Genomic DNA, 27201 nt, shown 5'->3' on the forward strand with positions numbered 1-27201 from the left:
ATGGGTCCCGGCGTCTGCAGCTCCCATGAAGACCCTGCCCCATGGCGTCAAACACTCCCCTTCCCCGGGCGATGCCGATACCCGGTGGGGCAGCCCCGGCTCCCGCAGCCGGGGGGCTCGGCGAGGGCAGGGGCAGCTTCGGGGTGAGGAGGGAGCCGTGGCTGCAGGGCCGAGGGGCTCAGCCCGGGACGGCGGCAGAGGCGCGGTGCAGTGCGGGCGGTGCTGGCTGGCTCGCGGCCGGGGCGGCTTCGGCTCCGCTCTCGCCCAGGCTGGACCACGAACCGCCCCAGCCAGCCCCTGCGGCGGAGCTGAGGGATGGGATGGGATGGGATGGGATGGGGTGGGATGGGATGGGATGGGATGGGATGGGATGGGGTGGGATGGGATGGGATGGGATGGGATGGGGTGGGATGGGATGGGATGCAGGGGGTTTTACTTTCCCCCTGATTTATGAGCCTGGGTCACCCACGGAACAAGGTTCAGCATGTACCCGAGGAGGCTACCGAAATCCTGGGTTCTTCCCCTCCCCAGGGCTGGCAACTTGCTTAAGCATTTATAATAATAATAATAACGATAATAACAATAACAACAACAACAACAACAACGAGCTGAGTTGTCATCAGACTCCTGGAGCCGGTGATTTAAAGCAAACCAAGAAATGTCACGGCGTCTGAGAAACAACCGCGCAGTGCTGAGCTGAGGCCGGGGCTGGGTCCAGCCGGAGGGCCCAGCGCGGCTGGGAAGGGGCTTCCCACGGGAGGGAGGGCTGCAGGGCGTCAGTGCTCCGGTTCCTCTCGGCCGCGGCAGGTTGGGGTCTGTGCCCTGGCTGCCCCTTCCCACCCTGGCAGGACCTGGATGCCCGCGTTTCCCGGGCTCCCCGGGAGCAGGAGCCGGGTCCTGCTGCACTCTGGGGGTCCCAGCCCCCGGCCCATGCCCAGGGGAGGGTCCTGCCTGCGGGTACGAGCCAGCGGCGTGCGCCCGCGGTGCTGCTGCAACCGCCCAGACCTCTTCTGACCCGCCATTTCTGCGATTGCCACACCGCCTCCGGCACTCGGCGTGGGGCCGGCGCTGGGCTCCTGCGTGGGCTGGAGCGCAGGACGGGGCTCGGGGCGGGGACGGGGGCTGCCGTGGCAGAAGGGCAGCGGCAGAGCCGGTGCACGGGGCAGGACTGGACGTGGCCGGTGCCGGGGTCTGGCGTTCCCTCGTATGTCCCAGCGCAGGTCTGGATTGAAGCCCAGGCAGGGAGCGAGGCGGGGGAGATGCCCCCAGCCCCGTGGGGGCTTCGGCCGCTGCCAGAGCCCCGGCTGCGCATCGACCCAGGACGCCGAGCAGGGTTGGGGCCGGCCGGCTGCCCGTGCCCGGCCGCGGGCGCAGCTGAGCCAACCGCCCCATGTGCCGCTCTGGCCGGCGAGGGGGGAGAGTCAAATCTGCGCTCCCGCCTGGCCGGGGGGTGCTGGCCACAGGCCGGCAGCGTCAGGGGCTGGCAGGGAGGCAGCGGAGCCGAGGGCAGGGAGCTGCTCACGCTGCGTCAGCAGGGACGGCGAGTTCAGCATCCCGAAGGGGACCGTGAGCTCAGGGAGCCGAGAATAGCCCTGGCCTCACCGCGGGCAGCGGGGCCGCGGCCCGGCACAGCCAAGTATGGCCCCGCACCTGGGCCTGCAGGCGCTGCTATATCCAGAGGGATTCGCCATCCTTCCCGGCGCCGGGGCCAGGCTGCGGGTGGGAGCCTCGGCGGTCACTCCCCCTCCCCCAGCCCCGCACGTCGCGGCTGAGAACTGCCTCGTCCAGCCCGGCACGGTGCTGGGGTCCCCCCTGCCCGTGGGGCGGCTCGGGGTGCCTGCCCCCCCCCCGCCTGAGTCACCCCAGGGGTGACTTCATCTCCGGGGCTCGCCTGGCTGAGGCTGGGGTGATGGGCAGACCCCCCCCCGGGGGTGTGGGGTGCCCCAGAGCCAGGGCATGGCAGGGCGAGGCCAGCAGCTCCGGCTGCATTGGGCCAGCGGCTGGTGTGCCCCTGGGCTGCGACGCCCGGCCGCGCTGCCAAAGGCCACCGGGACATGTCCCCGAGAGCCGGGAAGCCCATGGAGCCGATTGTGCGTTTCTAAGGACACGCCTGGGTGTTTACAGCTCCGCCAGCGTCACCGGCACAGGCACCGCCGTCCTGCCCAAGGACACCCCGCGCCCGCCACGACGCAGCCCTGAGCCCGGCGGGACGGGGGGCTCCGGCCGCGGGGGTTCCTGCCTGGCTCCGTGCCGGGAGGGTGGGGATCGCCGGCTCCTTACTCACGGCAGCAAGCGATGGCTCACCTGAGCACGCCGGGGCAACGTGAGTCACCGCTCGCCACCGTGACTAAGGCTGAGCCGCTCGGCCCCGTGGGGCTCGGGGGACGGGGAGGGGGAGCCGGGACCCCCCAAAGCCGGTGACCTTGCTCCTCCCCCACCGTGGCGGTGCCGGCGGTGCCCGGACCGGGCGGGCGGAGGTGAAGCGGTTCGGCTGCACCCTCCTGCCAGGGTGTGCCCCACGCGAGCCCTGCCGCTGGCCCCGCGCCCGTGGGAACGCTCCCACTCGCTGCCGGCAGCTCGGCGGTGAGGCCCCGGCTGGGCACTGAGCAGCCGGGTCCTGCTGCCTGCGCCGTGCCCGCCGGCATCGGCCCCTTTGCGGCCGCGCCAGCTCTGCTCCCCGTGGGAACAGCGTCGCTCCCCTCCCCGGGGCTGGGGGCCTGGAGAAATCGTGGAGGAAAAGGGTCCCCGTCCCACCTTGCGTCTTCTGCAGCCACCGGAGCGAGAAACCCCCTTCTTCCCTCCCCTCCCCATCTCTGCCTGAGCCCGGCATCAGCTCTGCCCTAATCCCATGACCCCGCGCCTGCGAGGGGAATGCAGAGACTTGCGATAAAATCCCCGTTTGCCAAAGCCGTGAAATCAGCCAGGAATTCAGTCCAAAAGGAAAAAAAAAAAAAAAAACCCAAAAGAAAGAAAAGAGAAAAGTTGCTGCCTGGGGCTGGTGGGGGATTTCCCCAAAGAAGGAGGGCTGGGAATTCCCTTCCTTCGAGGGACAGGACTTCCAAGAACCGGCACCCGAAATACTCAGGGCTCCCAGCTGAAGCCGGGCCGGCAGGCCGGGGCAGCACCGCGGAGGTGCCGACGCTGCGGTCCCGCCCGAGTCCGCCCTTACACCGGGACGCACGCACCGGCCGGGCCCCGTGGGAAGCATCCCCGCTGGACCCCGGGTAAGCCCCTCTCCTCCGCCCCGGCGCCCGCGCTGCCCGCCCCGGTGCGTGTGAGCCGCCGCAGGGGCTAATCCGCAGGGCCCAGGTTAGCTAAGCGGATTGCGGGAGCTGCGTGTGGCCTGCAGCGGGATTTGTGTAGGTATTTGCTCGGCAGATCGTCTCTCCCCAAGCTGCTCAGCCGTGCGGGGTTTGGAGAACGCTCCCTCTGGAGACAGCAGGAGCCTCTGATGCCGCACAGCAATTATGCCCAAGTCTGACTGTAATCTTTAACGATTTATTCCCAGGGCAACACAATAAACTAAACACACAAAATCTAGGCTGCTGGGAATCCTGGGATCTCCCAGCTTGTGTCTCTGGAGGCTCAGGATACCTTCAACCATACTGAAATCTGCACATGCTTCCTAAAGCACCAGCTCCTGGAGTCACGGGACTGGCGGAGGAGATAAGCTTCCTCCCAGGAAGGAGATGGAGCCGTGCAATCGGGAACGGGGCTCCTCGGGGCTGCGAGGACGTGGGGAGATGCCCTGCCTTCGGGGCACGGCACGCTTTGCCAAGGGACCCGAGCGGGCCACGCTCCCAGCCGGCGCCGGAGCAGCTGCCCCGTGGCCATGATGTCCCCTTGTCCCTCCCCACAGGTCCGGGCTGCAGGGCTGCGAGCCGGGGGCTGGCGGCCAGGCCCTGCTCCCAGAGGAGGTGGCTCTGGGGTGACGCCTTGTCCCCACCATGGCCCCATCCCGGCGCAAGCCCGAAGAACCGTGGCAGGGCCAAACCTGCCCGGGCCCGGCTGCCCCCTCTCCTCGCCGCTCCGGGGGCCTCACCCCACGCAGCGAGCTGGGGACGTGGCCCCTGGAGGAGCGGCTTCGCAGGCCCGGGGCTCCGCAGCTCCCGGGGAGAACAATGGCGCGTCCCTGCCCCGGCCCCTCTCCCAGGGACAACAATGGCGGGAGCCGGAGCCGGAGCTGCCTGAGCTCATCTCCCCCCTGAGAGCCCGGAGGGGGCCGGGGCGGGCGGGGGGCCACGGGCTGCACCACAAAGGCTCCTTCCCTCCTTCCCTCCTTCCCTCCCTCCCAGCCCTGCTCTGCTCCTTGCGCATGGAGGGGCCCCGCTCCCACCCCGGCGTGGCTCCCGCCGCGATCTGCGCCGACCCCACGGGAGGCCTTCGGGAGCGAAACAGCCACAGCATTTTGGGGCTGCAAAGAGTTCCCACCGGCTGCCTCCGGGCCCCCATTTTGCTGCTGCCTCGTGGGTCGGGGATGTGCGGCCCCCTCCTTGCTGTGGAGCAGATCCCCCTCTGCAGCTGCTTTGTGTCTCGGTGTGCCAGGGCATTGTCTGCGAGGGAGAAACCCGCCGGAGTCAGCCTGAGGTCACGCAGCATCTCCCCAGCATCCTCGCTCCGGCAGGCTGGAGCGGCCGCCAACCCCGCAGACCCTGTCCCAGGGGGCAAATGGGCCCACGGCTTCCGCTCCTGGGCAACCGGGGCATCACCCCCCAGCACCGGTGGTACCGCAGCCCCACTTCTCCTCTAAGAATTTGGGGGGAGGCTGAGGCTGTGGCCTGGCTGTGAAGTAGGTGGTTGGGCAGAGGGAATCCCTGGGGGAGGGATGGCCCAACCTCGCTATTAGACATCAGAGAGTCTCCACCAGCAGCCGCTTTGAAGCTCAGCTCCCCGGGAGAGCTCAGCCCGTCGGTTCCCTGCTCACGGGCTGACTTTGACCCCGGTGACGGGGCACCCGGACGGGGAGAGGTGTCCGGACTGTCCCCTCCGCAGCGCCCGCGGGAGGGGCTCCCCCCTGCCTGCTCCCGGTGCGTGCGAGCAGCGGGGGCAGAGCTGGCACCGGGACCCCCGGAGGGGCAGAGCCGCGACCCCGCCAGAGGCCCAGACCCCCGCCCCGGGGCTCCGAGCGCTGGAGCACGGGGACGTCGAGCCGGGACCCCGGGGAGCAGGACCCGGGACGGGGGGCAGGGGCTGGGACCCCCGGGGCTGGGACCCCCCGGGCAGGGACCGGGACCCCCTCCCCCGGGAGCAGGCGAGGCCGTGGCACCTGCCGGGTCCAGCGGAGGCCGGGGCCGGTGCCGGGGCCGGTGCCGGGGCCAGGCCGGTCCCTGCCCCCGCCAGGCTCCACCCCGGGCGGTGCGGGATAAAACTTGGGGCACCTCCCCGGCAGCTCCGCGTCAGGGCTGCGCTCGGACCGGCTCCAGCGCTCGGGAGGGGGCACCGCGCCGCGCAGCACCGCGACCCCCCGGGACGTTACCGGGGGTCTCTCTCTCTCTCCCCCCCCCCCCCCGCCTCCCCGTTCCTGCCACCGGAGGCAGCTGAGCTCCAGCCGCGCCGGGGAACCGCGGGGCAGCGCTCCGGGCTCGGTGAGTGGGGCCGGGCCGTCTTGGGGGGGCCCCGGGCCGGGTTGGGGAGGTGGGCGGGGGGGGGGGGGATCCGCGGACCGGGACCGCGCTCATTCGCTTTTCCCGGAGCTGGCGGGGTGGTCCCGCTTCCCCGGGCCCGGCGGCTCCCCGGGGGGACACACGGCAGCGCCCACCCGCTCGCCGTGACCGGGAGCGCTTCCCAGTCGCCGGGACCCTCGGTGTCCCCGGTCGCTCGGGGCTTTGCCTACCCTCGGGGCACGGGGAGCGGGGCCGGTTCCCCTCGCTCCGGCTCTCGGGGACCCCGAGCGCGGCCTCCCGGGGCGGGGGGGGGGTTGCGACCCGCTCAGCCCCCGCCGCGTCCCGGGAAGCGACGGCTCGCCCCCAGCCCCGGCGGCGAGGGGGTCTGCCCGGGCTGGTTCGCTCGGTACCGGCGGGCGGGCAGCGGCCCCGGGGCACACCGCGGCCGGGCTCCCCGGTGTCTCGGTAAGGGCTCCCCGGACACCCCCCCCCGCGGGGCCCCCCCCCGGGCGCAGGAGGCGCGGCGGGGCCGGCAGGGGGCGCCCGCGCTTTGCTGACTCATAGCCCCCCCCCCCCCGGGCCCGGGGCCGCTGGGTCCGGTTCCCCTCCCCGGGGCCGCTGGGTCGGGGGTCCCCGCTGCGGGATTTAGGGGTGGCAGGAGCGTGCTGGGGGGCGCGGGGGGGGGGCTCAGCCCCGCGTCAGGGCATTTCCCGTAGCTGTAACGGCGTCACCGGGAGGGTGACCGGGCGGGTGTGACCGGCCGCGGGTGACTGTGCGTGTGTCTCTCCCCCCCCCCCGCCCTTTCCGCCTCGGTGTCCCCGCGTCACTCGGCTCCGGGGGCTCCGGTTCCCGCCCGGCCCCGCGGGCAGTCCCCTCCCGCCGCCGCCTCCTCCGGTGCGGGGGCCGCTCGCCGCCCCCGCCGCAGCTCTCCGGGCCGCCGCCTGCCCGTGTCCCGCGTTCACCCCTCCGCGGCGCCCGGGCCTCGCACCCCCTGCCCCCCCCCAACCTCCCCGGCCCCGGCGTCTCCCCGGGCAGGGGCAGCCCCGCGCCCCGCCGAGAGCTCGGCGTTACCGGGCCCCGCCTGTGGCGGGGCCGGGCCCGGAGCCCCCCGCCGCTGCCCGGGGCCCCTTTGTTGTGCGGCCCGGGATTATGAATGGCTCCCAGGCGCGGCGCGAGGGCGCGCGGGGGGCGGCGGAGGGGGCGGGGGCCCGCGCGGCCGCGTGGGCGGGAGGAATCCGGCCGGGCCGCCCTCCCACCGGGCCACGTGGGGAGCCTGCGCCCGCTTCCTATTGGCTGCCAGCGCGGATGTCTGGGCGCTCGGCGCGCTCCTATTGGCTGCGGCCGCCGGAGGAGCCGGAGTGAATGAGGGCGAGGCCCCGCCCGCGGGACGTTGCTACATTGTAACTTCCCCCCCCCCCCCCCCCCCCCCGGCTCCCCCGCCCCCCGGTCGGCGCTTCCACGGCAGAGCGCGGCGGCGGCGGCTGCCGGTTCGGCGGGTCCGGCCCCAAAGAAAGGGGGGAGCGAAAGCGTCCTCCGCGCCTCCCCGCCCCTCGCCGCGGCCTCCGGGCCCGCACCCCGCCCCCAGAAACCCCGCACAGAAAGGAGAGCGGCGGAGAGGAGAAAGAAAGGAGGCGGCGGGCAGGAGGCAGGGCAGGCGGCGGGCAGGCAGGGCAGGCGGCGGGCAGGGTTGCAGGCAGGGCAGGCAGCGGGCAGGGCAGGCAGCAGGCAGCCAGCGCCGCTTCCACCGCCCCCCTCCCGCAGGCAGCCAGCGCCGCCTCCCCTCGCCCCGCCAGCAGCCGGTGGAGCGCGAGGAGAACGGGAGATTTTTTTTATTTTTTTTTTTTTAATATTTTATTTATTTTGCTTGGGCCGCGGAGGGCCCGGCCGGTGCCAGCCCGGCCCGAGGATCGCCGCCCCCCCCCTTCCCTCCCCGGCTTTCCTCACCCCGGCTCCTCCCGGACCCCGCACGGAGGACGCGAAGCGGAGCCGGAGTTCCCGTGGGTACCGGCGGGGCGTGCGGCGGAGCGGGCCCCGCTCCCTCCTTTGTCCGCTCCCGCACCCCCCCCCCCCCCCGCGTTCCTGCGTCCCCCCCGGCACCGACCGCCGCTCCCCCCCGCAGGTCGGCGGATGGACCCGCAGCCCGGTGCCAGGAGCTGCAGCCGCGGGGCTCCCGCCTGCGAGGTGGTCCCGAACGAGCCCCCCATGAACCTCTACATCAACACCACCACCGGGACCCGCTATGAGCTCTCCGTGCCCGCCGAGGAGACGGTGGAGGGGCTGAAGAGGCGGCTGTCCCAGCGGCTCAAGGTGCCCAAGGAGCGGCTGGCTCTGCTGCACAAAGAGAGGTAGGGCTCGGGGGGGGGGGGGGGGGCAGGGGTCCCCATCCCCCCCGGCAGCGGGGCTGGGCGCGGGGGCGGCCCCCTCGCACCGGGCTCGGCACCGCACAAAGGCTCCCGCCCCCCTTCCCCCTGCCTGGCCCCATTCCTCCGCGGGTCGGGGCGGGCAGAGCCGGGGCGGGCGGGGGGGGGGGGGGGCAGCCCGGGGGGCCGCGGGCGGGGGCGAGCCGGGGGCCGGGGCGGAGGGAGGGAGGCTCCGGGCCGTGCCGGGGACCGGAGCGCGGCCGCCGCCCCCTCGCTCGGCCCTCGCCGGGGCTCCTTTGTGGGCGGCGGGCCCCGGCCGTGCCCCGCGGGGGCCCTGCCCTTTGTTCTGGGCTCAACTTCGGCGGCGGCGCGGCCCGGCCCCCCCCGAGCCCCCAGCGCTGGGAGGGCCGCCGGGGGAGGGGGAGGGGGGGTGTCCTTTGTCTGCCAAAGGCCCGGTCCGAGGGGGCTGCGCAGCCCCCCCACGAGTGGAGCGGGGCCCGAGTGGGGCCGAGCTGCCCCGCGCTGTGCTCAGCCCCGGCCTGGAGAAACTTAAAGAGTCTCGCCCGGAGCAGAGAAGGGAAGGGGGGGGACACTGCGTACCTCTGCCGGCACCTCCGGCTCCGGGGGGGTGGGGGGGGGGGGGGGGGGCACGTCCCCCTGTGCCGCCTCCCGCACCCCACGCTGGGCCCAGCTTCTCTCCCACCCCCCCGTGGGCAGGCTTCCTCTGCCACGAAGCCCCCCGCCCCCCCCCCCCCCCCGACACTGGCTCCTCGCCCCAGCAGCGCCAGCTTGACCGATCGCTGCAGCCCCCCCGGGCCCCGTTTGCAGCGTGCATGGAGCAGGGGTCCCCCAGCACCGTGCGCCGTCCCCCCGGCGTGCAGGGGCCAGATGGGGAAGGGGCAGCTGGGCAGCGGGGTGCTGGGTTCCCCTCCTGCCTGTCGGGTGTGGGACACGCTTGGGGTGGGGGTGCTTGAGGGGGCTCGGTCCCTTGGGAGCAGCCAGGCTTGTGGCCGGTGTCCCCCCACGTCGGTGCGTGCAGCCGGGGCCTGCCGAGGCCGCGCTGACCTCGCTTTTGGCATCTGTCTCCTCTCCCCCACAGCCGACTCAGTTCTGGAAAACTACAGGACCTGGGGGTCGTGGAAGGAAGCAAGCTGACGCTGGTGCCCACCGTGGAGGCCGGCTTGATGGTAAACGGCCTTTTTCTGCTGCTCCCTCCCTCCCACTCGTCCCCATCTATTATTAAAGCTCCGGGCGAGGATGTGCTGGCAGCCCTGCGGCTCCGCTGCCCCAGCCCTCGCTGAGGAGGCAGCGCTGGGCTGGGCACGGCAGCAGGTCTAATATTTCACTGCTTTCTCAGGGCTTGTGTAGAAATAGTGGAAGTGACATGTCATCCCGCCCCTCCTGCCGCACAGACGCCCCCTCCTTCTCTGCATTTGTAATGTTAATCCCCCTCCCTCCTTTTTTCTTTTCTTTTTTTTTTTTTTTTTTTTTTCCAGTCCCAGGCATCCAGGCCAGAACAGTCGGTGATGCAAGCTCTGGAAAGCTTAACTGAAACTCAGGTGAGAGGCTTGATGCCGGGGCACGGATAGAGACAAAAGGAGGCTTCGTGGGGGGGAGAAGGGGCTGTTGCGACCTGCCTCCTCTTCCTCTCCCAAAAGGCTTTGGTGTTTAGTGCCTCCGTTTGGGTTTCACCTTCAGAAGGGGTTGGGAGCGCTGAGGGTGGTGCCCGGGGCGGGCACCGTCATCCTGTGCAGCACCGAGCGCAGGGAGGTCCCACGCTGCAGCGCTCGCAGCCCAAACAAGCCGGCAGCCGGGGAGGGCAGAGGCGCTGGGAGGTGAAGTGACTCACTCAAGGTCACGCAGCAGGTCGGCGGCGGAGGAGCCCGGTGGCCCAGGGCCCTGCGTGGGGCTGTGGCCCCCCGCCGCAGCAGCCCGCCCCGTGGTGCAGAGGCAGGGCCGGCTGCCTGCCCCGTGCCGGGGACCGCAGCTGGTGGCATGCGCTGAGGGGGTGCCGGCAAGGCCGTGCCGGGGGCTCGTGTGGCCACCGGGCCACGCTGGGGGCTCGTGGGGCTGCAGAGCCCAGCTTCTCCCCCCCACCTCAGCACCCAGAGAGCTCTTCCCCCTCTCCTTGGAGCCGTCCTTGGTGGGGGAAGTTGGCTGCGCCGGGGTGTTCTGATGCTCGCCGCGTGCCTGCTCGGTGGCCTTGGGCTGGGGCGCCGGGTGCCGAGGAGGGGGCGCAGGCGGGGGCGGCGCTGGCGGGGGCCGCGTTTAGAAGAACTGTGAAGTTTCTTGGTGGCTGGCAGGGCGGCCTCCAGCGCGGGAGGCGTCATGGGCGGAGGGGGGGTCCTCCGCCTGCGGCGCGCGGGGAGGAAGCGTTCCCAGGGCCGGGTGAGCCGCCGCGGGTGCGCACGCAGCCACCGGCTGCCTGCCGCGAAGGTGGAATTTACCCCCAGCCGCGCGGGCCCTGGCTTCTTTGTTTTCAGTCTCTTTATTATTGCTCTCAAACTCTTTCCTTCCTTTCTGTCCAATGCTGCAGCTTATTTTTTTTTTTTTAACGGTGGCTTTGTTGTTTTTTTTTTTTTTAACCTGCCTTGCTGAATTTGGAGAAGGGGGCTGAGCCCCACACTGTGCTGTGGCTCGCCCAGGGCTGGACGGGGGGGGCTTGGTGGGGGCACAGCTATGCCCCCCATGGGGCCGTGGCGAGGGTCGTGGCTGCCACTGCCCGTGGGGACCTTTGCTGACTCGCTGTGCCCTTGGCTGCCCGAGGTGACCTTGACTCTTGGCAGCTGGTTTAACCCTGTGTGGCCAAGGGGGTGAGCTTGGACCAGGAGTCCCGTGCCAGAGGCTGGCTCTTGCCTCTGCCTTCCTCTGCCAGGGTCCCCCGGGCCCCGTGGAGCCCTGTTTGCTCGCAGGGTGCTGCCCCTCACAGCTGGGGTGCAGAGCTGTGGGAGGGGGGGGGCTGGTTCTGGCAGCCCAACCCCCCCGGGGGTCCCGCTGCACATCCCAGCCCCAGGGCTGCAGCCATTTCTGCTGCTCCCCGCCGGGGTGGGCGGCGAGGTGGGATGTACTGGGAGCAGCATGGGCCAGGGAACCCGTGGAGCTGCCCGAGCAGGGGGAAGCTTGGGGGGGTCCCCCATGCATCTTGGGGGGGCTCGTAACGCCCGGCGCGGCTCCCATCGGGTGGGCGGCTGTGGTCCCTCCCGGCCGAGCACGGCAGAGGCAGAGGAGCGGTGTGTGGGCTATGGTCTGGTGGCCAGCGGGGCCGGCAGCTGCAGTGTACCCGCCTGGTTTTCCCCTTGAGGCTGTGCCAGGCGGGTCGGGGGCCTGGCAGCCCGGGCGTGCCGCGGCGGGCAGGCAGCGCTTGGCTGCGGGAAGCGGCTCCGTTCCTCCCTGCCCACTGCAGGTTCCTCCCGGGTCGGTGATTCAGGAAGCCGGGGCTGTGCAGGAGGAACCGCCAGCACCTGGGGGGCGGAGGGGGGGGGTGGTGGCAGGAAACCACTCCTCTCATTCATGCTTTGCTCGGCTCTGCCTGCGTCACGCATCCTCCGGCAGCGCAGGGAGAGCTGCGCCGACTTCCTCTGGGGGCGGCGGGGGGGGGGGGACCGGGGCGCTGCCACCCCCTCCCCGCCCAGGTGCCTTGGGGAAGCGGCTGCTGGGCAAGGAGGCGATGCCGTGCCCCGGCCGAGCGGCACGGGGTCTTCCTGGAAGGGCTCGCCGCGCTTCCTTCCGCCGGGCACGCTGGGCGGCTGCCCCCGCTTTCCAGGTTGCCGTGCCCACGGCCCCGGCACGGCAGCACCTGAGCGGGCAGCTGGCGTTTTGATCCTGCAGCCTCAGCTCTTCCTTCCCCCCGCTCTCTCCGCCTGGTTGTGGAGCACCGGGGGGGACGGGGACGCATCCTGCCCGGCCAGCCCGGTTCTACCAGGGGCTGCGGCCAGAGGAATGCGGCCGAGGGGCTCTGGCCCTCTGCCCTCCTTGGCATGGAAAAACCCCCGAGCAGCGGCACGAGGCTCTGGGCGGTGGGACCCAGCTGTCGGCCGCAGCTGCACCCGGCTGGAGAGCGTGTCGAGAGCCCGCGGGGCTGGGGGGGCATTTCCTGCTCCCCCCGTCCTCGTCCCTGCTCTGAGCTGGCCTTTCCCTTCCGGATCTGCCAGGAACCGAGGCGGGACAGCTTGCCTATGGTTTTTGGGGGGGGTGCTGCCCCCCCCTGCTCGGGGCAGGGGCTGCCTGGGGTGGCAGCTCCCGCTCTCCGCCGGCCCGGGGGGTGTCTGGGGCTGGGGGCCAGGGTGACATGGGGCCAGGCCTTGGAGCGAGACGGGAATGCGGCGTTCTCTGAGTCATCGGCGTTTCTCAGAAGCAGCCGGGAGACACTTGCCCTGTCCCTGCGGGCCCCGAGCCCGGCACGGTGCGGCCGGATTCCCTCCCAGGGCTTGGGGGGGTCCCGGGGGACCCCTGGGCATGGAGGCTTTGGGGGGCCCAGTGGCCCCGGACCCCTCAGCGGGGCCATCCTGGCCCCCGTGGCGGTGCCGGCTCAGGAGGGACGGGGTCCTCCCCGGCTGGCCGTGGGCGGCCGAGCAGGCGGCTGGGTGGACGTGTTTGCATTGGAGCGCCTGGTTTCGCCGGGGGGGGGGGGGGGGGGGGGTGGGGTTGGGCAGCGGCGTGGGGGCGGGCGCTGGGAGCCCCGGAGCTGCGCTCCCCGCTGGGTCGCACCGCCCTGCCTGGGGGGCCGCGGGGACCCAGGCCGGCTCAGCGCTGCGGCCGAGCCCCTGGCAGCCTGGGGCGGGGGGGGATGCGAGGGGCCGGGGGGGGTGGCCGTGGGACCGTCCACGCCGGGGCATGGAAGGGGTTATTGTTATAGCCCTTCCCAGCTGGCATGGGCTCAGCGTGGGTTTGGGGTGCTCTGGTTTCTCCCAGCGCTGGCGGGGGGTCAGGCAGGACACAGGCAGGGCGCAGGCAGGTGTGAGTCAGATGGAGCGGGGAGGCGCCTCGGGTGCCGGCTGACGTCAGGGGGCACCGGGGGAGGTGCGCGGGGCTCCCCGGGCAGACCTCGGTACGCGGCGAGGGCAGCTGGGGTGCCCGGGGTTGGTGGAGGGTGGCAGGAGCTGGGGTGGGTGCTCCTGCCCCGGCTGCGTCCCCCCGGCGCGTGGGATGGGGCCAGGCGGGCTGCGAGCGGACCCTGCTCCTCCACTTCGGGATCTCGTTGCTGGGGGAGGAAGGATGGGAACTGCCCTGGGCGCGGGGCTGGGCTCTGCTGGGTGGCAGGAGGGGGCTGGTCCCCTTCCCCAAACAGTCTCCGCACTGGGAGAGCAGCGTGTGGACCCCGGTTTGGGGGTCCGTGAGGTCCCTGTGTTTGTGCCCCGTGGGAAATGTCCCACCTACGCTGGCTCCAAGAGCAGCAGCAGGGCCAGGGGGGTCCAGCAGCCATGTGAGGCTGTGGGCAGCTGCTGCCCGCCCTGGCACTGCTGCCCGCCGAGGGCTCCGTGCAGGAGTCGTGCCGGCTGCGCCGGTGATGCCGGACAGGCCGTTGTGGCTGGAGCTGGGGTGGTCGTGACCGAGTGGTGGGGACGAGGTGCCGCATTTACGGCGGGGGGGACGGACCTGCCGGCCGGGCAGGGAAACCGAGGCAGAGCCTGAGCCATGGGGCAGGACAGGGGCTGGGGTGACGCTTTCGTGTGGCCAGGCGCCGTGTGCATGCACACGCGTGTGCGCATGCATGCCCATGTGCACGCCCGCCGTCCTCTCCCGCCCCCTCGCCCCGTAACCTCCGTGTCCAGAGCTGCAGTGTCTCCTTCACGCCCACCTCTTCCTCTGCAGCCTCCGCCTGACATGCTCGGGGCTTTGCTGCTGGTATTTTTAAAGCTGCTTTTCCCACGGCTTCTCAGAACCGGCCTCCGCTGGAACGGGGCGCGGGGGAGCTGGGACGGGGCTGGGGGGGACCGGGGGGGGGGGGGGGGGCTGTGCTCTGCGGAGGTGCCAGCTCTTGGCTGAGGTGGGGGCCGCAGGAAGGGGGGTGATGGGGGAGCGCAGCTCTGCGGGCGGCGCTTGGGACCCCTCACCTCATCCTGCCGCGGGCGCCGGCTGCGCCCCGAAGGTGCCGGTGGGGGTGTGGGTGGGTGACGTCTGCCGGGAGCCGTGCACGGTGCTGCACGTGACAGGCTGGGAAAGCCAGTCCTTGCTGTGCCCTAGAATAGCTCGGCTGGGGGGGGGGCGGCGGCGGTGGCGTCATCCCCATTAGCTGTGACCCGGTGTCCTGCCCACAGCCCTGCCTGTGCGTGAGCCCGCGCCCTTCAGCCGGCCGGGCGGCAGCGCTGGCGGGGGCGAGAGGCACAGCCTACCCCCCACCCCCCCCAGCAACACGCACGAAAGCGGCTGGGGGGGGCTTGTGGCTGCCCCCAGCACCCCCCCAGGAATGTGGGGGGATGCTCAGCGGTACTCGGGGGGGGGGACGACGACTGCCCCGTTCCTTAGCACAGATGTCGAGTGATTTATGCATCCTGGGGGGGCTGAGCGGTGTGCTGGGGAGGGGGGAGCAGAGCAGGTGTTGGGGATTGGGGGGCCCCCCCCCCCCTTCCCGCAGCCGCGACCTGGGCAGGGTCAGGCCCCTGCTCTTGTCTCCGCGCTGCAGCTGCTCCATCACCTGCCTGCGACGGAGGCCTCCGGGGTGGGCAGGGGCAAATCCTGCCTGTGCAGCCGCTCCGCCAGGCCTGCCCCCCCCTTGGGCTGCATTCGGGGAGGGAAGGGGGGGAGGTGGGCTGCCCTCCCCTGCCTTTCCTGCCTGATAGCCCCAAGTCATGGCAGCAGGCACGGCAGGGACCCGGCATGTCCTCACCTGCCCCTTCCCCGTCCTCCCGGGCGAGGAGCTCGCTCCCCGTGCTGGGAGGGCCGGGTAGCCCCCCCGCACCCCTCTGGGTGCTGGCGCTGGGCTGGCCGGAGGAGCGGCGCTGGCCCCGGGGGGCGGGTGTGCAGCTGCGCGGCAGCCCCGGCTGCGGCCCCTGCCTGGCCTTGCCTGTCCCTGCCCGCCGGGCGCTGGCAGGAGCGCCCTGGCTGCGGCGGGTTCACTGCCGGGGAGGGTGGGTGGGCACGGCGCGGCCGTTTTGTGCTGGGAGATAAAGGGCGGGGAGGGCAAGAGGGAGAAAAAGAACCCCCCCGGCGCTGTCAGCTGATGGAGCTGGCACCGGGCTGGGGTCGCGTGGGGACGATGGCCGGGCTTGCCTGCCTGCCGGGCTGGCGTAGCCGAGGCCCTGGGAAAGGGCTTGCGGGGAGGGGGTCGCCCCTTTGCTGCCCTAATGTCCCGTCCCTACGGCAGCGTGACCCTGGGGGGTCACCCTGCGGGGACAACAGCCACGTCCCCCCCCCGTGGCGCGGGGTGGGCTCGGTGCGGTGGGCTCGGTGCGGTGGGCTCGCTGTGTGCCGGGGCTGACGGGGGGGGGGGGTTCTTTCTCTCTCTCCAGGTCAACGACTTCTTGTCGGGACGGTCCCCCCTGACCCTGGCCCTGCGTGTGGGCGACCATATGATGTTCGTGCAACTCCAGCTGGCAGCTCAGCAGAGCAGCGGGCAGCTCCAGCACCGGCACGTCATCGCCAGCCGGGGCGAGGCGGGGGCTGCCGCCAGCCCCCACTGCCGGACGCTGCACGGCAGCACCGGCTCCGGCTTCGCCCGCATCCCCGTGGTGCCCGCGTGCCAGCAGAGCCCAGCCCCCAGCCCCGCGCCCGCCGCGCCGGCCCCCCCCATGTACTGTAATGCCCCCCACCCCGCTCCCGTCACCACCGGGATGTTCCGGTCGCACGGGGCCAGCACGCAGACAGTGAACAGCAGCGTGGTCTCCTCCTGCTCAGAGGTGAGTCGGGCCCGGCGGGCTCCCGGTGACTTTGGGGGTAGGGGAGCAAAGCCCCGCGCTTCCCAGCCCTGCTGTGGTGATGCCCTTCCCTGCCTCAGTTTCCCCATGCGTGGAACAAGGGTGTTCCCCTGCCCGGTTTGCAAAATGCCCCCAGGTCCCAGGGAGGGGCTCGGGGACAGGCGTAATCCAGGCTTTTTCTCTGCTCGTCTTCACACCCTGCCTGTCCCCACGGCCGGGCAGGAGCTGCCTGCCAGCGCTCGCTGCCGCTGCTTCCCTTTCCCCCTTGCGCAGCACAGCGGGCCCGGAGGGGTGACCGTCAGGACCCCCAGTGCACAGAGGGGTGGGACAGCCGTAGTTCCTTGTGTCCCAGTAAAACAGGGGCTGGTGGTGCCTGCTGGACCCTGCTCCCTGCCTGGGGCTGCTGCTGTGGGGGTCCCCTGACCCAACCCGTCCATTTGTGGGGGGTAGGAGGGCGAGAGCAGGGCTGTGTCCCCCCCCGGTACCCCGGCACGCCTGGGTGCCCTGCCCAGAGGCTGATCCTGCATCTCCCACCCACCCAGGTGGACTGCGGCACCCGCAGCAGCAGCTCCCCGGGCAGCAGTCCTGCCCCCATGGCCCGATCCCGCAAACCCGGTGCGGTCATCGAGAGCTTCGTCAACCACGCGCCTGGGGTCTTCTCAGGGACCTTCTCCGGTACGTGATGCTGAGCCTCCCTGGGGGCTGCAGCGGAGGGGCTGGGGGGGATGCGGGTTTGGGGGGGGCTGCTTGTCTCACCCGCACCTCTTTCCCCCCGTCCTCCCGCAGGCACTTTGCACCCCAACTGCCAGGACAGCAGCGGGCGGCCACGGCGGGATATCGGCACCATCCTGCAGATCCTGAACGACCTCCTCAGCGCCACGCGACACTACCAGGGCATGCCCCAGTCCCTGACGCAGCTCCGCTGCCAGACACAGTTCTCCTCCTCCAATTCCTCCTCGCCCCCCGCCTCCCCGGACCTCGCCACCAAAACTACCTCAGAGCCGCTGCCAGCGGCCGCAGCCTCCCCGCCCCTGCACCCCGTCGTCCAGTGCCAAAGCCAGATCCGGATGTGCAAGCCCAGCGGTAAGCCCGGCTGCCCCCGTGCCTCGCGTGGGAGGGGGGCCGCTGCCGGCCCCCGGGCTCTGCTGCGACCGGCTGCGCTGCCCGCACGTTGTGGCGGTGCCCGGGAGCCCGCTGGGGTTTGGGTTTGGCACCTCTGTTTGGCGTCCTTGCTCCGTCCCGTCCCGCTTGGGTCTGTGGGTGTTTGTGGGCAGGAGAGAGGGGCTGGGCAGCCCCTGCAGCCCACGACCCTCAGCAGGGCCAGAGCTGCCCCCCTTTTTGCGTGGGGTCACTCCCCACAACAGCTCCCGCAGAGCTGCAGAGTCACTGGACCCTCTGGTTTTTATATTTTTTTTTTTTTTTTTCTCCCCCCTGGAACAGCTGGCCACTCGCTTCTCTTTTTGCACAGCTGAGCGTGCAGGAGCAGGCGCGGGCACCCCGAGGCTCTGCCCTGCTCCTGCCTGCAGCAGAGGGAGCAGGCAGGATGGGGCAGGGGCCCGTGACTCTCGAGTCCCCATGGGAAGGGGCTGTGGCAGAGCCCCTGTGGCTGGGAGGGGGCTGCAGTGATTGACAGCTGTCAGTCAGGGTGGGGAGCCCTGGGGCTTTGCGGGGTCTCTGCAAAGGCGGGGGGAAAAGGTTCGCTCCTGCCTGACCCTGCAGAGGTGGGGGACAGCCAGCACCCCTGGGGACCTGGGGGGGACCCCCCACCCCTGCTCCGGCCCCTCCGCCGGCTGCAAAACCCCATGGAGACAAAGGATCCCAGTGCGGGGGGGCACGGGGGGTGCTGGCGGAGCATGGCAGGCAGCGGCGGTGTCCCCATTTCTGTCCCTGCTCCCCTGGGAGCCCTGTTCCTGTCCCCGCTGCGTGGGCAGAGGTTTTGGTGGGGGGATACCCAGGCTCCTCGCCCACCTCCCCATTTGCAAACCCACTGCCCCGGGCTGGGAGCGAAGCTGGGTTTGGCTGGGGGGGGCCGGACCCCCCCGGGGGTGCAGAGGGCAGCCCCCCGGGCGGTTGCGGGGTGCACACCTGCGCACCCCGAGGCCGGAAGGCGCCCGCAGGCGCCCGTCCCGGCCCCCCCCCTGCGATTTGCTTAGAGAAAAGAAGTGAAACCGCCAGCGCCGGCCGGGGGGGCTCGCCCTCCCCTCTGGGTTTTCTCTTCCTTCTCTCCCGGCCGAGGGGGGTCCGGGCCCCCGCCGGGGGTGGCTCCGTGCCTGCTCCCAGCTCTCGGTGACGTGGCCGGGCCCCGGTGTGCCAATGCGGCCGACACAACCCCGGGGCTTCCCGGGGTCACCCACACCTCACGGTGGGGTGTGTTGGTGGGGGGGAAACCTGTCTCCCCCCCCCTCCCCGGTGTGACAAGTCCTCCCAGGCCCTGGCCGGGCTCACCCCGCTTAGCCTGGGCCCCCCCGTCCCCTTTGCACGTTTTTGCACCGGTGTGAAATTCCCAGCAAGGGACAGAGACGTCCCCAAACCTCCCGCCAGCCCCACGCCGCGGCTCGGGGACGGGGCAGCCGGCACCCAGCCCCGTGGCACTTGTGGCAGAGCCCCCCGGCTTGCTCTGCTCCGGGCCAGGTCCCCTTCTCCCCCAATCTGCCCCAGAAGGGGCCTGGCTGGTTTTTTTTCAGGGGGGCTGCCCCCCCCGTTTCTGGCATGCGTTTCCACCCGTGGCCCGGAGGGCGATGCCGGAGCGTTCGCAGCGTTTCGGGGGGTCCTGTGCAAGGGGCCGCAGCCGAGCGCGGTGCATGGGGTGCCCAAGCCGGGCTGCCCCGCTGCTTTTGGGGGTGGCCACGGTGGGCTCCATCCCCTGGGACCAGCTCAGGTCCCCGTTGTGCCAGCCCGGGAGCCGTGGGGGCTGTCGGGGCGCGCTCTGCCCTGAGGTCCGAGCTGATTTTCGGATGTGGGGCCGGACCGGGGGCTTTACCCGCTGGGTTCATGCGGGGCTGTTGGAGCGGTGGCATTCGGCGCTGGTGATGCAGCCATGACCCTGTCCTGGGGTGGCTGCGTGGGGGGAAACTGAGGCAGGAGGGATGCAGAGCCGCTCCGTCCCCTTTGCGTGGCTTTGCCGTGTCCCTGCACATCCCAAGACCCCCCCTGCCCCGCTCCCCGGCGCTGTGGATGGGGGCTTGGTGTTCCCAGCCCCCCGCCCCGCTCCTGCCGCAGCTGCTCTCCCGGCCAAGTTTGTTCTGGAGCGGGATCCCTCTTTTCCTCTTTCCCCAGCGCTTGGAGCCCACGTCTGGAGCTTCGATTGTTCGTCCTCCCACGCGCCGCAGCGGGGCCGGGCCCATGCCGGCTGCCGTGCCGCGGCGGAGGGGGCGGCCGGGCTGGCGCCGCTCCTCCCTCGCCGGGGGAAATGCCCCCATTTTGGCAAAGCACCGCGGAAAGGGGCTTCTCCCCCATGGGGACCAGCGCGGCGCTGGCGGGGACGCGGCTTTGGGGGTGTCGGTGCACGCGTGCCGGCGGCTGTGCCGCGGGGGGCTGCGTCACCCCCTCGGTGCGTGGAAGGTCAGCCCCTTAACCCCCCCCCCCCTTGCCATTTTTGCCGTTGCAGGGGACCGCTTGCGGCAGACGGAGAACCGGGCGACGCGTTGCAAGGTGGAGCGGCTGCAGCTGCTGATGCAGCAGAAGCGGCTGCGCCGGAAGGCCTCGCCGGGACGCCCGGGCCCCCTACCACTGGCTGCCGAACCGCAAGTCCAGCCGGACCAACAGCAACAGCAGCGTCTCCAGCGAGGGCAGCCTGGACCTGGACTTCGAGGACTCGGTGTGGAAGCCGGAGGTCAAGGCGGACATGAAATCGGAGTTTGTCGTAGCATAGAGCCATGCCTGGGGGGGTGCCCCGGGGCCGCGGACTCTGCCGGGGGGGGGGGCCCCGCTCCCGCCGCCCCGGCTGGCGGTGGTGTCATTTCTGTTGTCATGGGCCAGATCTCCTCTAGATTTGCCATCTCCTGCGACCGGACGCCTCGGGGCCGACCCTGCCCGCGCTGGGGGAAAGCGTTTCACGGGGTGGGGGGCAGCCTCACCCCCACCCCCACCCCCCCACCCCGGCTTGGTTGGGTTTGGGGAGATGGAGGGGAGCAGGCAGGAGCCGCCGGCCCCCTCCCGCATCCTCCCCGGCCAGGAGCGGGGGGTCCCAGCACCTGGGGGGGGGTCCCTGGGGGATATCGAAGCTGCTGCTTTGCTGTGAAGAGGGGCGCAGCGGGGTGGGCTCCGGCCCCCCAGCGTGCGCGTGTCGGTGTCCCCCCCCGCCTCGGTGCGGGCAGGAGGAGATGAAGTCTCTTTCGGAGGTGCTGGGGCCCCCCCGGGTTTGGGGGCCGTTTGTTTTCCTTCCCTTCTATATGTAGCATTGCTCAGCTGCGGGGCTGGGCCCCCCCCCGGGCGGCTGGGGGGGACACGCGTGTGCCTGGGCACCGCCGGCCCCGCTGCTGCAGCCAGGGTTTGGGGGGGCGGGGGGGGGGGTGTCTTTTGTTTTGGGGTGGGTTTTAATTTTGTTTTCGGAGGGAAAAGAAATGGCGCCTTCCCTCCGCGGCTGAGACCAACTTCCGAGTCGCTGGACTCCTTCCCACCCGCCTCTTGGTTGGTTGGATTTTTTTTCTTTTTTAACTTAAAAAAGGAGAAGAAAAAAAAAAAAAAAGATTGAAGAAAAAAAAAAAAACCGAATAAATAAACCCAGTACTCGGTCATGGCTGTCCGCAAGCCGTGGGGCTAATATTTATAGACATTAATTACCCGACTGAGCCAATACTGACATAGTCTTGCATAGGCCGTAGAAATCCTTTTTCTTGTCCGACTTTGATTTTTTCGTCAGGAGATCTGTGCAAATAGAGACCCCATGTGATGTGTTTTTTGTCTGTAAAAGTCTTTTTTGTGTGTTTCGGGGAAGGGGGGGGCGGGGGGGAGAGCGAGGCTTTCGGTCTTTAATATTTTATTTTTTATTTTTGAAATAAATTTGGGCAGTCTGGATGCAACCGTGCCTGCCGTTGCCGTCAGTGTCGGGGCGGGTGGGCTGGGGCAGCCGGGCACCCCGTCCTGCGCGTGCAGCACCTTGAAGGTATTGACACAGCGCAGCCATGCGCGTGTTCAGCACCGCGCATACGTGTACGCGCAGCCCCATGCACGCGTGTGGCCGTGCATACCCCCTGTACCTGTGCGCACGCGTGGCTGTGAACGCGCACAGGCGCCTGCGTCCCTACACACGGCCGTGCATCCATGTTCAGCGCTGCGCATGCACGCAGCCGTGCACACGCGTGTGCGTGGCTACACGCTCACGTCCAAGCGTGCGCATGCTTCGGGAGGAAGGGAAACCCGCAAGCGTGGCGGGGAGGTGATGGAGGAATTTCCAGGAAGGGGGAAGGGGGCCAGCGTCCCCTCGCCCTGTGCACCCCGCTTCAGCGTGGGGATGGGGCCGGCGTTGCCAGCCCTCGCCGGACCCCAACCCGCGGGGCCACGCTTGCCCGACTGGGTGAACCCGGTCCCGTCCCGCCGACGTGCGCCGCCGCTGCCGTGAGGAGCCGGGCCGGTTCCACCAGCCGGGCCAGCCGCGGGTGCTGGCACCCTCCCTCCCGCGCCGGCCTCACCGGCCCTCCTGCGTCACGGCGGCCCGGCCGCAGGCCGAGGTGGAGGGGTTGGGTGGCCATGAACCCGCTGCCGCCTCGACGCCCCGGTTCAATCCCCGGGGCCTGGCATGGCCGTGCCTCAGTTTCCCCACCTGCAGCTGCAGGTTTGTTTCCCTGCGGCTTTCCCCCGCCCCGGGGAAGGTGACGGGGTGGGGATGGCCCTGGGGATGTGCGTCAGCGCCGTCCCGCCCGCGGGCACCCGCTTCCCCCGGACCCTGGGGTCCCCGGGAGGAAACCATGGGGGTCGGCCGGGCTCGGGGCATCGGTGCCAGGACTGGGGACGCCGTGGGCTGGAGCAGCCCCCCCCCGTGCCCGGCACAGGGACGTGGTGACATGGTGGGCAGCAGCACTGCCAGGTCCCTGGCACACCTGGGGGCACGGGTGAAGCCTGGCCCCAGGGGAATGGGGGGGCTGAGCTGGGGGGCTGCTGTTTGGGGAGGCGGCAGGAGCGTCCCCCAACCCACGGCCCTTCGCGGCTCTGTGTCCCCAGCCCTGTCCCCTGCGCGTGTCCCCTCGGCCACGTCCCCGTCCAGCCCTGTCCCTGCACCCCAGGGACTTGGAGGAGGAAGCCGGGGCACGGGGCGATGATCCGGAGCCCCCAGCACCCCACGGACAGGACAGGATCGCCCAGCTGGGACCGGTGGCTCTTCCCATGCAGGAACACCTGGGGGGGCCCAGCCATGGGGCTGGGGGGATTTGGGGGGCCTCGCTGGACCCCGAGCCCCCGGGGGCAGCCGAAAGCCGGAGGAAGCCAGAGCCGGGAGAGGAAGTGGCTCAGGTTCCTGCGGTGACATGTGCCGCACCGGGCGTCCCGTTGCCAGCGCCCCGCTTTGACGTCATTTCGGGTAGAGCGAGCCCCGGGCCGCCCCCCCGACACCCCCGGCCCGCGCCGCTCACGCCAAATTTGGCAACGGGAAGAGAAGCCGCTCGCCGCGTCGGGAGCAAATGGCAGAGGCCTTTTAAGGCAATCGCTGCCTGGCCGGGCACGCGCGGGGGACACACGCACGTGGGCACGCTCACGCCTGCCTGTTTGTATGCGGGCACGCTCGTGCCCGGCTGCTCGCGGGCACACGCCTGTGCGCAGAGGGCCAGGCGCAGGCAGCTGTGCATGGGGACACGCGTGTGAACAGCCACACTGCGGGTGGTCGCCCAGGGACCCTGACACCCCCCCCAGCCCAGGCCGGGGGTCCCGATGTCTGCTCCCGTGGCACGGCACGGCATGGCCTGGCACAGCACAGTATTGCATGGCACAGCATGGCATGGCCTGGTAAAGCACGGCATTGCATGGCACAGCACGGCATTGCATGGCCTGGCAAAGCACAGCATTGCATGGCCTGGCAAAGCACGGCATTGCATGGAACAGCACAGCATCGCATGGCCTGGCAAAGCATGGCATTGCATGGCACAGCACAGCATCGCATGGCCTGGCAAAGCACAGCATTGCATGGCACAGCATGGCATCGCATGGCCTGGCAAAGCACGGCATTGCATGGCACAGCACGGCACGGCCTGGCACAGCGTAGCATTGCATGGCACAGCACATGGCATGGCACAGCGCAGCACAGCATGGCCTGGCAAAGCACGGCATTGCATGGCATAGCACGGCACGGCCTGGCACAGCGTGGCATTGCATGGCACAGCACAACATGGCATGGCACAGCACGGCATGGCCTGGCAAAGCACGGCATTGCATGGCACAGCATGGCATAGCACGGCATGGACTGGCAAAGCACGGCATTGCATGGCACAGCACGGCATGGCACAGCACAGCACGGCATTGCATGGCACAGCACGGCCTGGCACAGCACGGCATTGCATGGCACAGCACGGCACGGCGTGGCCTGGCACGGCACGGCATTGCATTGCACAGCACAGCACGGCATGGCCTGGCACAGGCCGGCTCGGCACGGTGTGTCGTGGCGCAGGTGCCCGCAGGAGGTGTCTGCGGCGCAGCGGGAGGCAAGCTGGGACACGGGGCGCCGCATCGCGCCACCGGGGTGACATCACCGCGCCCGGGGCCGGCAGATGCTGGTGATAAAGTGGGGGGGGGTCGCTGGCAGCAGGGCGAGGCCGGGCAGAGCCGCTCTCGCTGCCCAGCCCAGGCGGCCGGGCGCTTCGCACCCCCCCTGCACCCCATCCTTGCCTCCTCCTCCTCCTCGCTGCCCCCAGCCCGGCCAGCGCCCCGGCCCCCCGCCCTGCGCCGGCGCTGCTGCGGGGCCAGGCCCACGCCGGCGAGGCCGCGCTCAGCCCAGTCCTCCCAGTATGGAGCAATCCGGCAGCGCCAGCGTCGCGCCTTTGGTGTGGTGCCCGCTGGGGGGGGGGGGGAAGCAGCATGGGTGTCACCCCGCGGGTGCGCGTCCCTGCGCGCGGGTGTGTGCTTGCGCAGGGCGGGGGCTCGCGGAGGGGGGGTGCGCGGGGCTGCGTGCGCGGGGGGGTTGCGGTTGTGCACGCGGAGATGCGCACACGCGTGAGCGGGTGCGTGCTGCCAGCACCACCACCCGCCCCCCATGCCGGATTTCAGAGCCCCCGGGGGAGCGACCGTGCCCCCGTCTCGGACGTGCACGACTGCAGCGCCTGGCAGGGGAGCGGGTGCCCCCCCAGCACCCCGGGGTTGGCCCCAGGGTGCAGCCCATGGGCTGGTGAGCATGGAAACACCCGGCAAACACCCAGCAAACACTGGCTACCGCCCCGACGGGGCATCGGCCACGGGCCTGGGGCACGTATTTGCCTTCAGCGGTGCAGCCCTGCTGCGGTGGGGTGACCCGAGAGGTGGGCGCCGGCAGGAGAGGGCTGGGGACCCCCAGGGCCCTCCCACCCATACGTGGCCAGCGGGTGCAGGCGGGTTGGAGCGGGTGCACCCCCCCCCCCCCCAGCCCAGCCCCCACAGCAGAGGGTGCGCCAGGAAACACCCACAGCCTGGCTGCTCCCACAGCCCTCCCGGCACACCCGTGGGCCCCGGCGCACACCCACAGCGCCGGCCACAGCCGCGGCCCCACGCTGCATGGGGCACCCGGGGGGGGCTGCGCAGCAGCTCCTCGCGTACGGGGACCCTTGCGCACCCAGCCCCTTGCACAGCCACCCGCTGCACCCCCCCACCCCACCCCTGCAAGCACGGCCTGGCCTCACCAAGGCTTGCACACGCGTGCGTGCAATCCCCCGCCGGCAAACATGCGTGCACACGCCTGTGCGCGTGCACACGCCCCACTGCCGAGCGTGGCAGCGCGTGCCCAGCCCCACGGCACTGGGACCCCCGCGGTCACCTCCCGCTCGCCAGGCTTCTCCCGCGCTGGCGGGGGCTTGGTCACCGCTCGGGATGGACCCCCCCCAGCCCCGCAGACCCCCAGTGCCGCCCGCCGCTCGCTGGGGCACCCGGCGGTGGCGGCTGGCGAGAGACGCGCTGGCACGGACACCGGGCACGAGCTGCCAGCGTGTCCCTGGCAGGAGTTGGGAACGCGGCGTCTGCCGGCAGTGGGGTCCTGTCACGGGGGTCAGCCCCCGTGCAAGGGCTGCAGACGGCCTCCCCGCCGCCCAGCTTTGGGGGCACCCATGGGTGCACCCTAGGCATCGCTGCGGGGTGCAGAGGCCGCCCCAAAAGGCTGAGGCCCCCCCCCCCCCCCAGGCCCCGGTGCTCCCGCAGGGCTGGGCTGCGGGCAGGCAGCCCCGGCGTGGGGCGCGGAGGCGGCGGGGGGGGCCAGGGCGGGAGCTGCCGGCACAGGGACGGATCCTGGAATTAAAAACATTCCAGGAACTGACTTTGAAACAGATAAAATAACAAGCGCCGCAAGGAATGTCTCACCCCACCCCCCGGCCGGCCGCGGCCTTGGCCCGTCCCAGCCCCACACCGCTCCCCCCCAGCCCCACGGCGCTCCCCAAAGCCGCTCTCCGCCCCACGCGTGTCCGCAGGCCCTTGCACACGCGTGTGCACGCAGAGCGTGCGGCGTGCACACGTATGTGCGCCTGCAGCCCGGCTGCGGGCGTGCAGCCCCGGTGCCCCAACGTGCCCAGGCTGTGGTGTCGGCGCACAAGGGGGGACGGGGGTCCCTCGGGGGGGGTGCGGGCTGAGCACCCCGTGTGCTGCGAGGGGCCCAGGATCCCCCGGCCCCGTCTCTGAGGGTGCACACGTGCAGCCTGCGTGCAAGCAGCACGCCCGCGCAGGTGTGTGAACACGGCTGTGCACGCGTGGGTGTTGCGTGCGCGCACCAGCCCCCCCACCCTGCGTCTCCCAGCTCCCTCCCAGCCCGGCTGGGGTGCAGAGGGTCCCCCCCCGCCATGTGCTGCCTGGCCCCCGCGGCCACGGGGCCTCCCCGGCCCCCCCAGGCTGGCCCGCGGCCGCGGCCGGCGGAGGCAGCCCGGCGTGCCTGGGCGGTGATATCACGGGGGCCGCGGAGCCAGGGGCACGCCGCCCAGCCCGCTCCCTGGGGACCCCCACGGGGCTGGGGTTGGAGGGGGGACGGAGCCCATCCCGCTCCTGCCACCCCCACAGCGCCGGGCACCGACGCCGGGCACACGGGGGGGGGGTCCCGGTGCAGCTGCCTACCCTTGCCAGCAGCAAAGACCCCAAATCTCCCTCCTCCACCCCATGGGGACCCCCCCAAAAGCATCGCCCAGCTGGGGGTGTTGCAGGAGGGGGCACAGGCTCGGTCCCCCCCCCGCTGAGCTCCACAGGGGACGGTGCTTAAATGCCCCCGGTGACAGCGGCGCTGGTGACGGGTGCCTCCCCGCGTCACCCCAACCCTGCAGCCTGCGCCGTGGGGGTCCTGGCCGGGGGGGGTGGGCCGCAGGGTGGGCACGCTGCGGTCCTGGGCAGCGTGACGGGGTGGGGGGGGGCGGTGGGGACACAGGGGCCGGAGGGCAGCGCGCTGTGCGTCACCGTGTTTACGAGGACCTCGAGGAGCCCTCATGACGTCCGCGCTGGCCCTGCCAGCCACGGGCCCTGCCAGGTGGCACCGTGCCACCGCCGCCGCGCTCCCCCCGCCGCCGAGATTGGCAGGGCTGGCGGGGGGCCACCTGGCCCTTGGGCGGGGGGCACGGAGCCGGGTGTCCCCGTCCCCCCGCCAAACCCCCCCCCCCCACCTCATCCCCGTCCCCACCACCAGCCACCGCGCCGAGCAGATGGGGCGTGCGCGGGGCTATATATAGCGGCGGGACCCACAGGTAGCGATGCGTCAGCACGCGGGTGACGCAGACCTGGCGAGCGGGCGACGCTCGGCCGCACGCCCCACGCGTGCCCCCGCAGCCGGCTCCCCGGGGGGCACGGTTGGCCCCCCCGCGGCCCCCGAACACCCCGGAGCTGGGGCCGTGCAGCCTGGCGGGGGTCTCCGCGTGGGTTGCTCGTGGCTGGAGGGTGCTGAGCCCTCGGCTGTGCCGCGCGGTGGCACGTGCCTGCGCTCCCCTGCGTGTATGTGCGTGGTCACGCGTGCATGCGCGTGCATGTACCTGCATGTCTGCATGCAGTCCCGCAGGGTGCGTGTTGCGTCCCTGCGTGGTCAGGGCTGTGTGTGCGCGTCACTGCGTGTGCCCACACGCGCGTCCCTGTCTGCACGGCTGCAGCTGCGCTGCCTCGGCGTGCGGTGCTACATGTGCACGTCCCCACACGCGTGGCCACGGCCACGCCGCGTGCGCGTGAGCCCCCGCGTGCGTTGCTTGCGCGCGTGCGTGCGCGCGCTCCCGCGTCTCCACGGCTCCACACGTGCGCGCGCGCGCACCCGCGCTTGCG

The 27201-nt window shown here is 71.4% G+C and overlaps 1 protein-coding gene across 1 annotated transcript; it reads left to right on the forward strand.

The window, feature by feature from the left end:
• Positions 1 to 7730: 7730 nt before the first annotated feature.
• On the forward strand, positions 7731 to 19687 carry MIDN (midnolin). The gene is given in 8 exon segments (XM_075723795.1): positions 7731 to 7948; positions 9063 to 9150; positions 9460 to 9522; positions 15412 to 15777; positions 16359 to 16491; positions 16603 to 16899; positions 19424 to 19518; positions 19520 to 19687. Coding segments are annotated over 8 exon segments (1428 nt in total).
• The last annotated feature ends 7514 nt before the right edge of the window (positions 19688 to 27201 follow it).

Source organism: Pelecanus crispus, chromosome 20 (genome assembly GCF_030463565.1).
Source record: "Pelecanus crispus isolate bPelCri1 chromosome 20, bPelCri1.pri, whole genome shotgun sequence".
Taxonomy (NCBI): domain Eukaryota; kingdom Metazoa; phylum Chordata; class Aves; order Pelecaniformes; family Pelecanidae; genus Pelecanus; species Pelecanus crispus.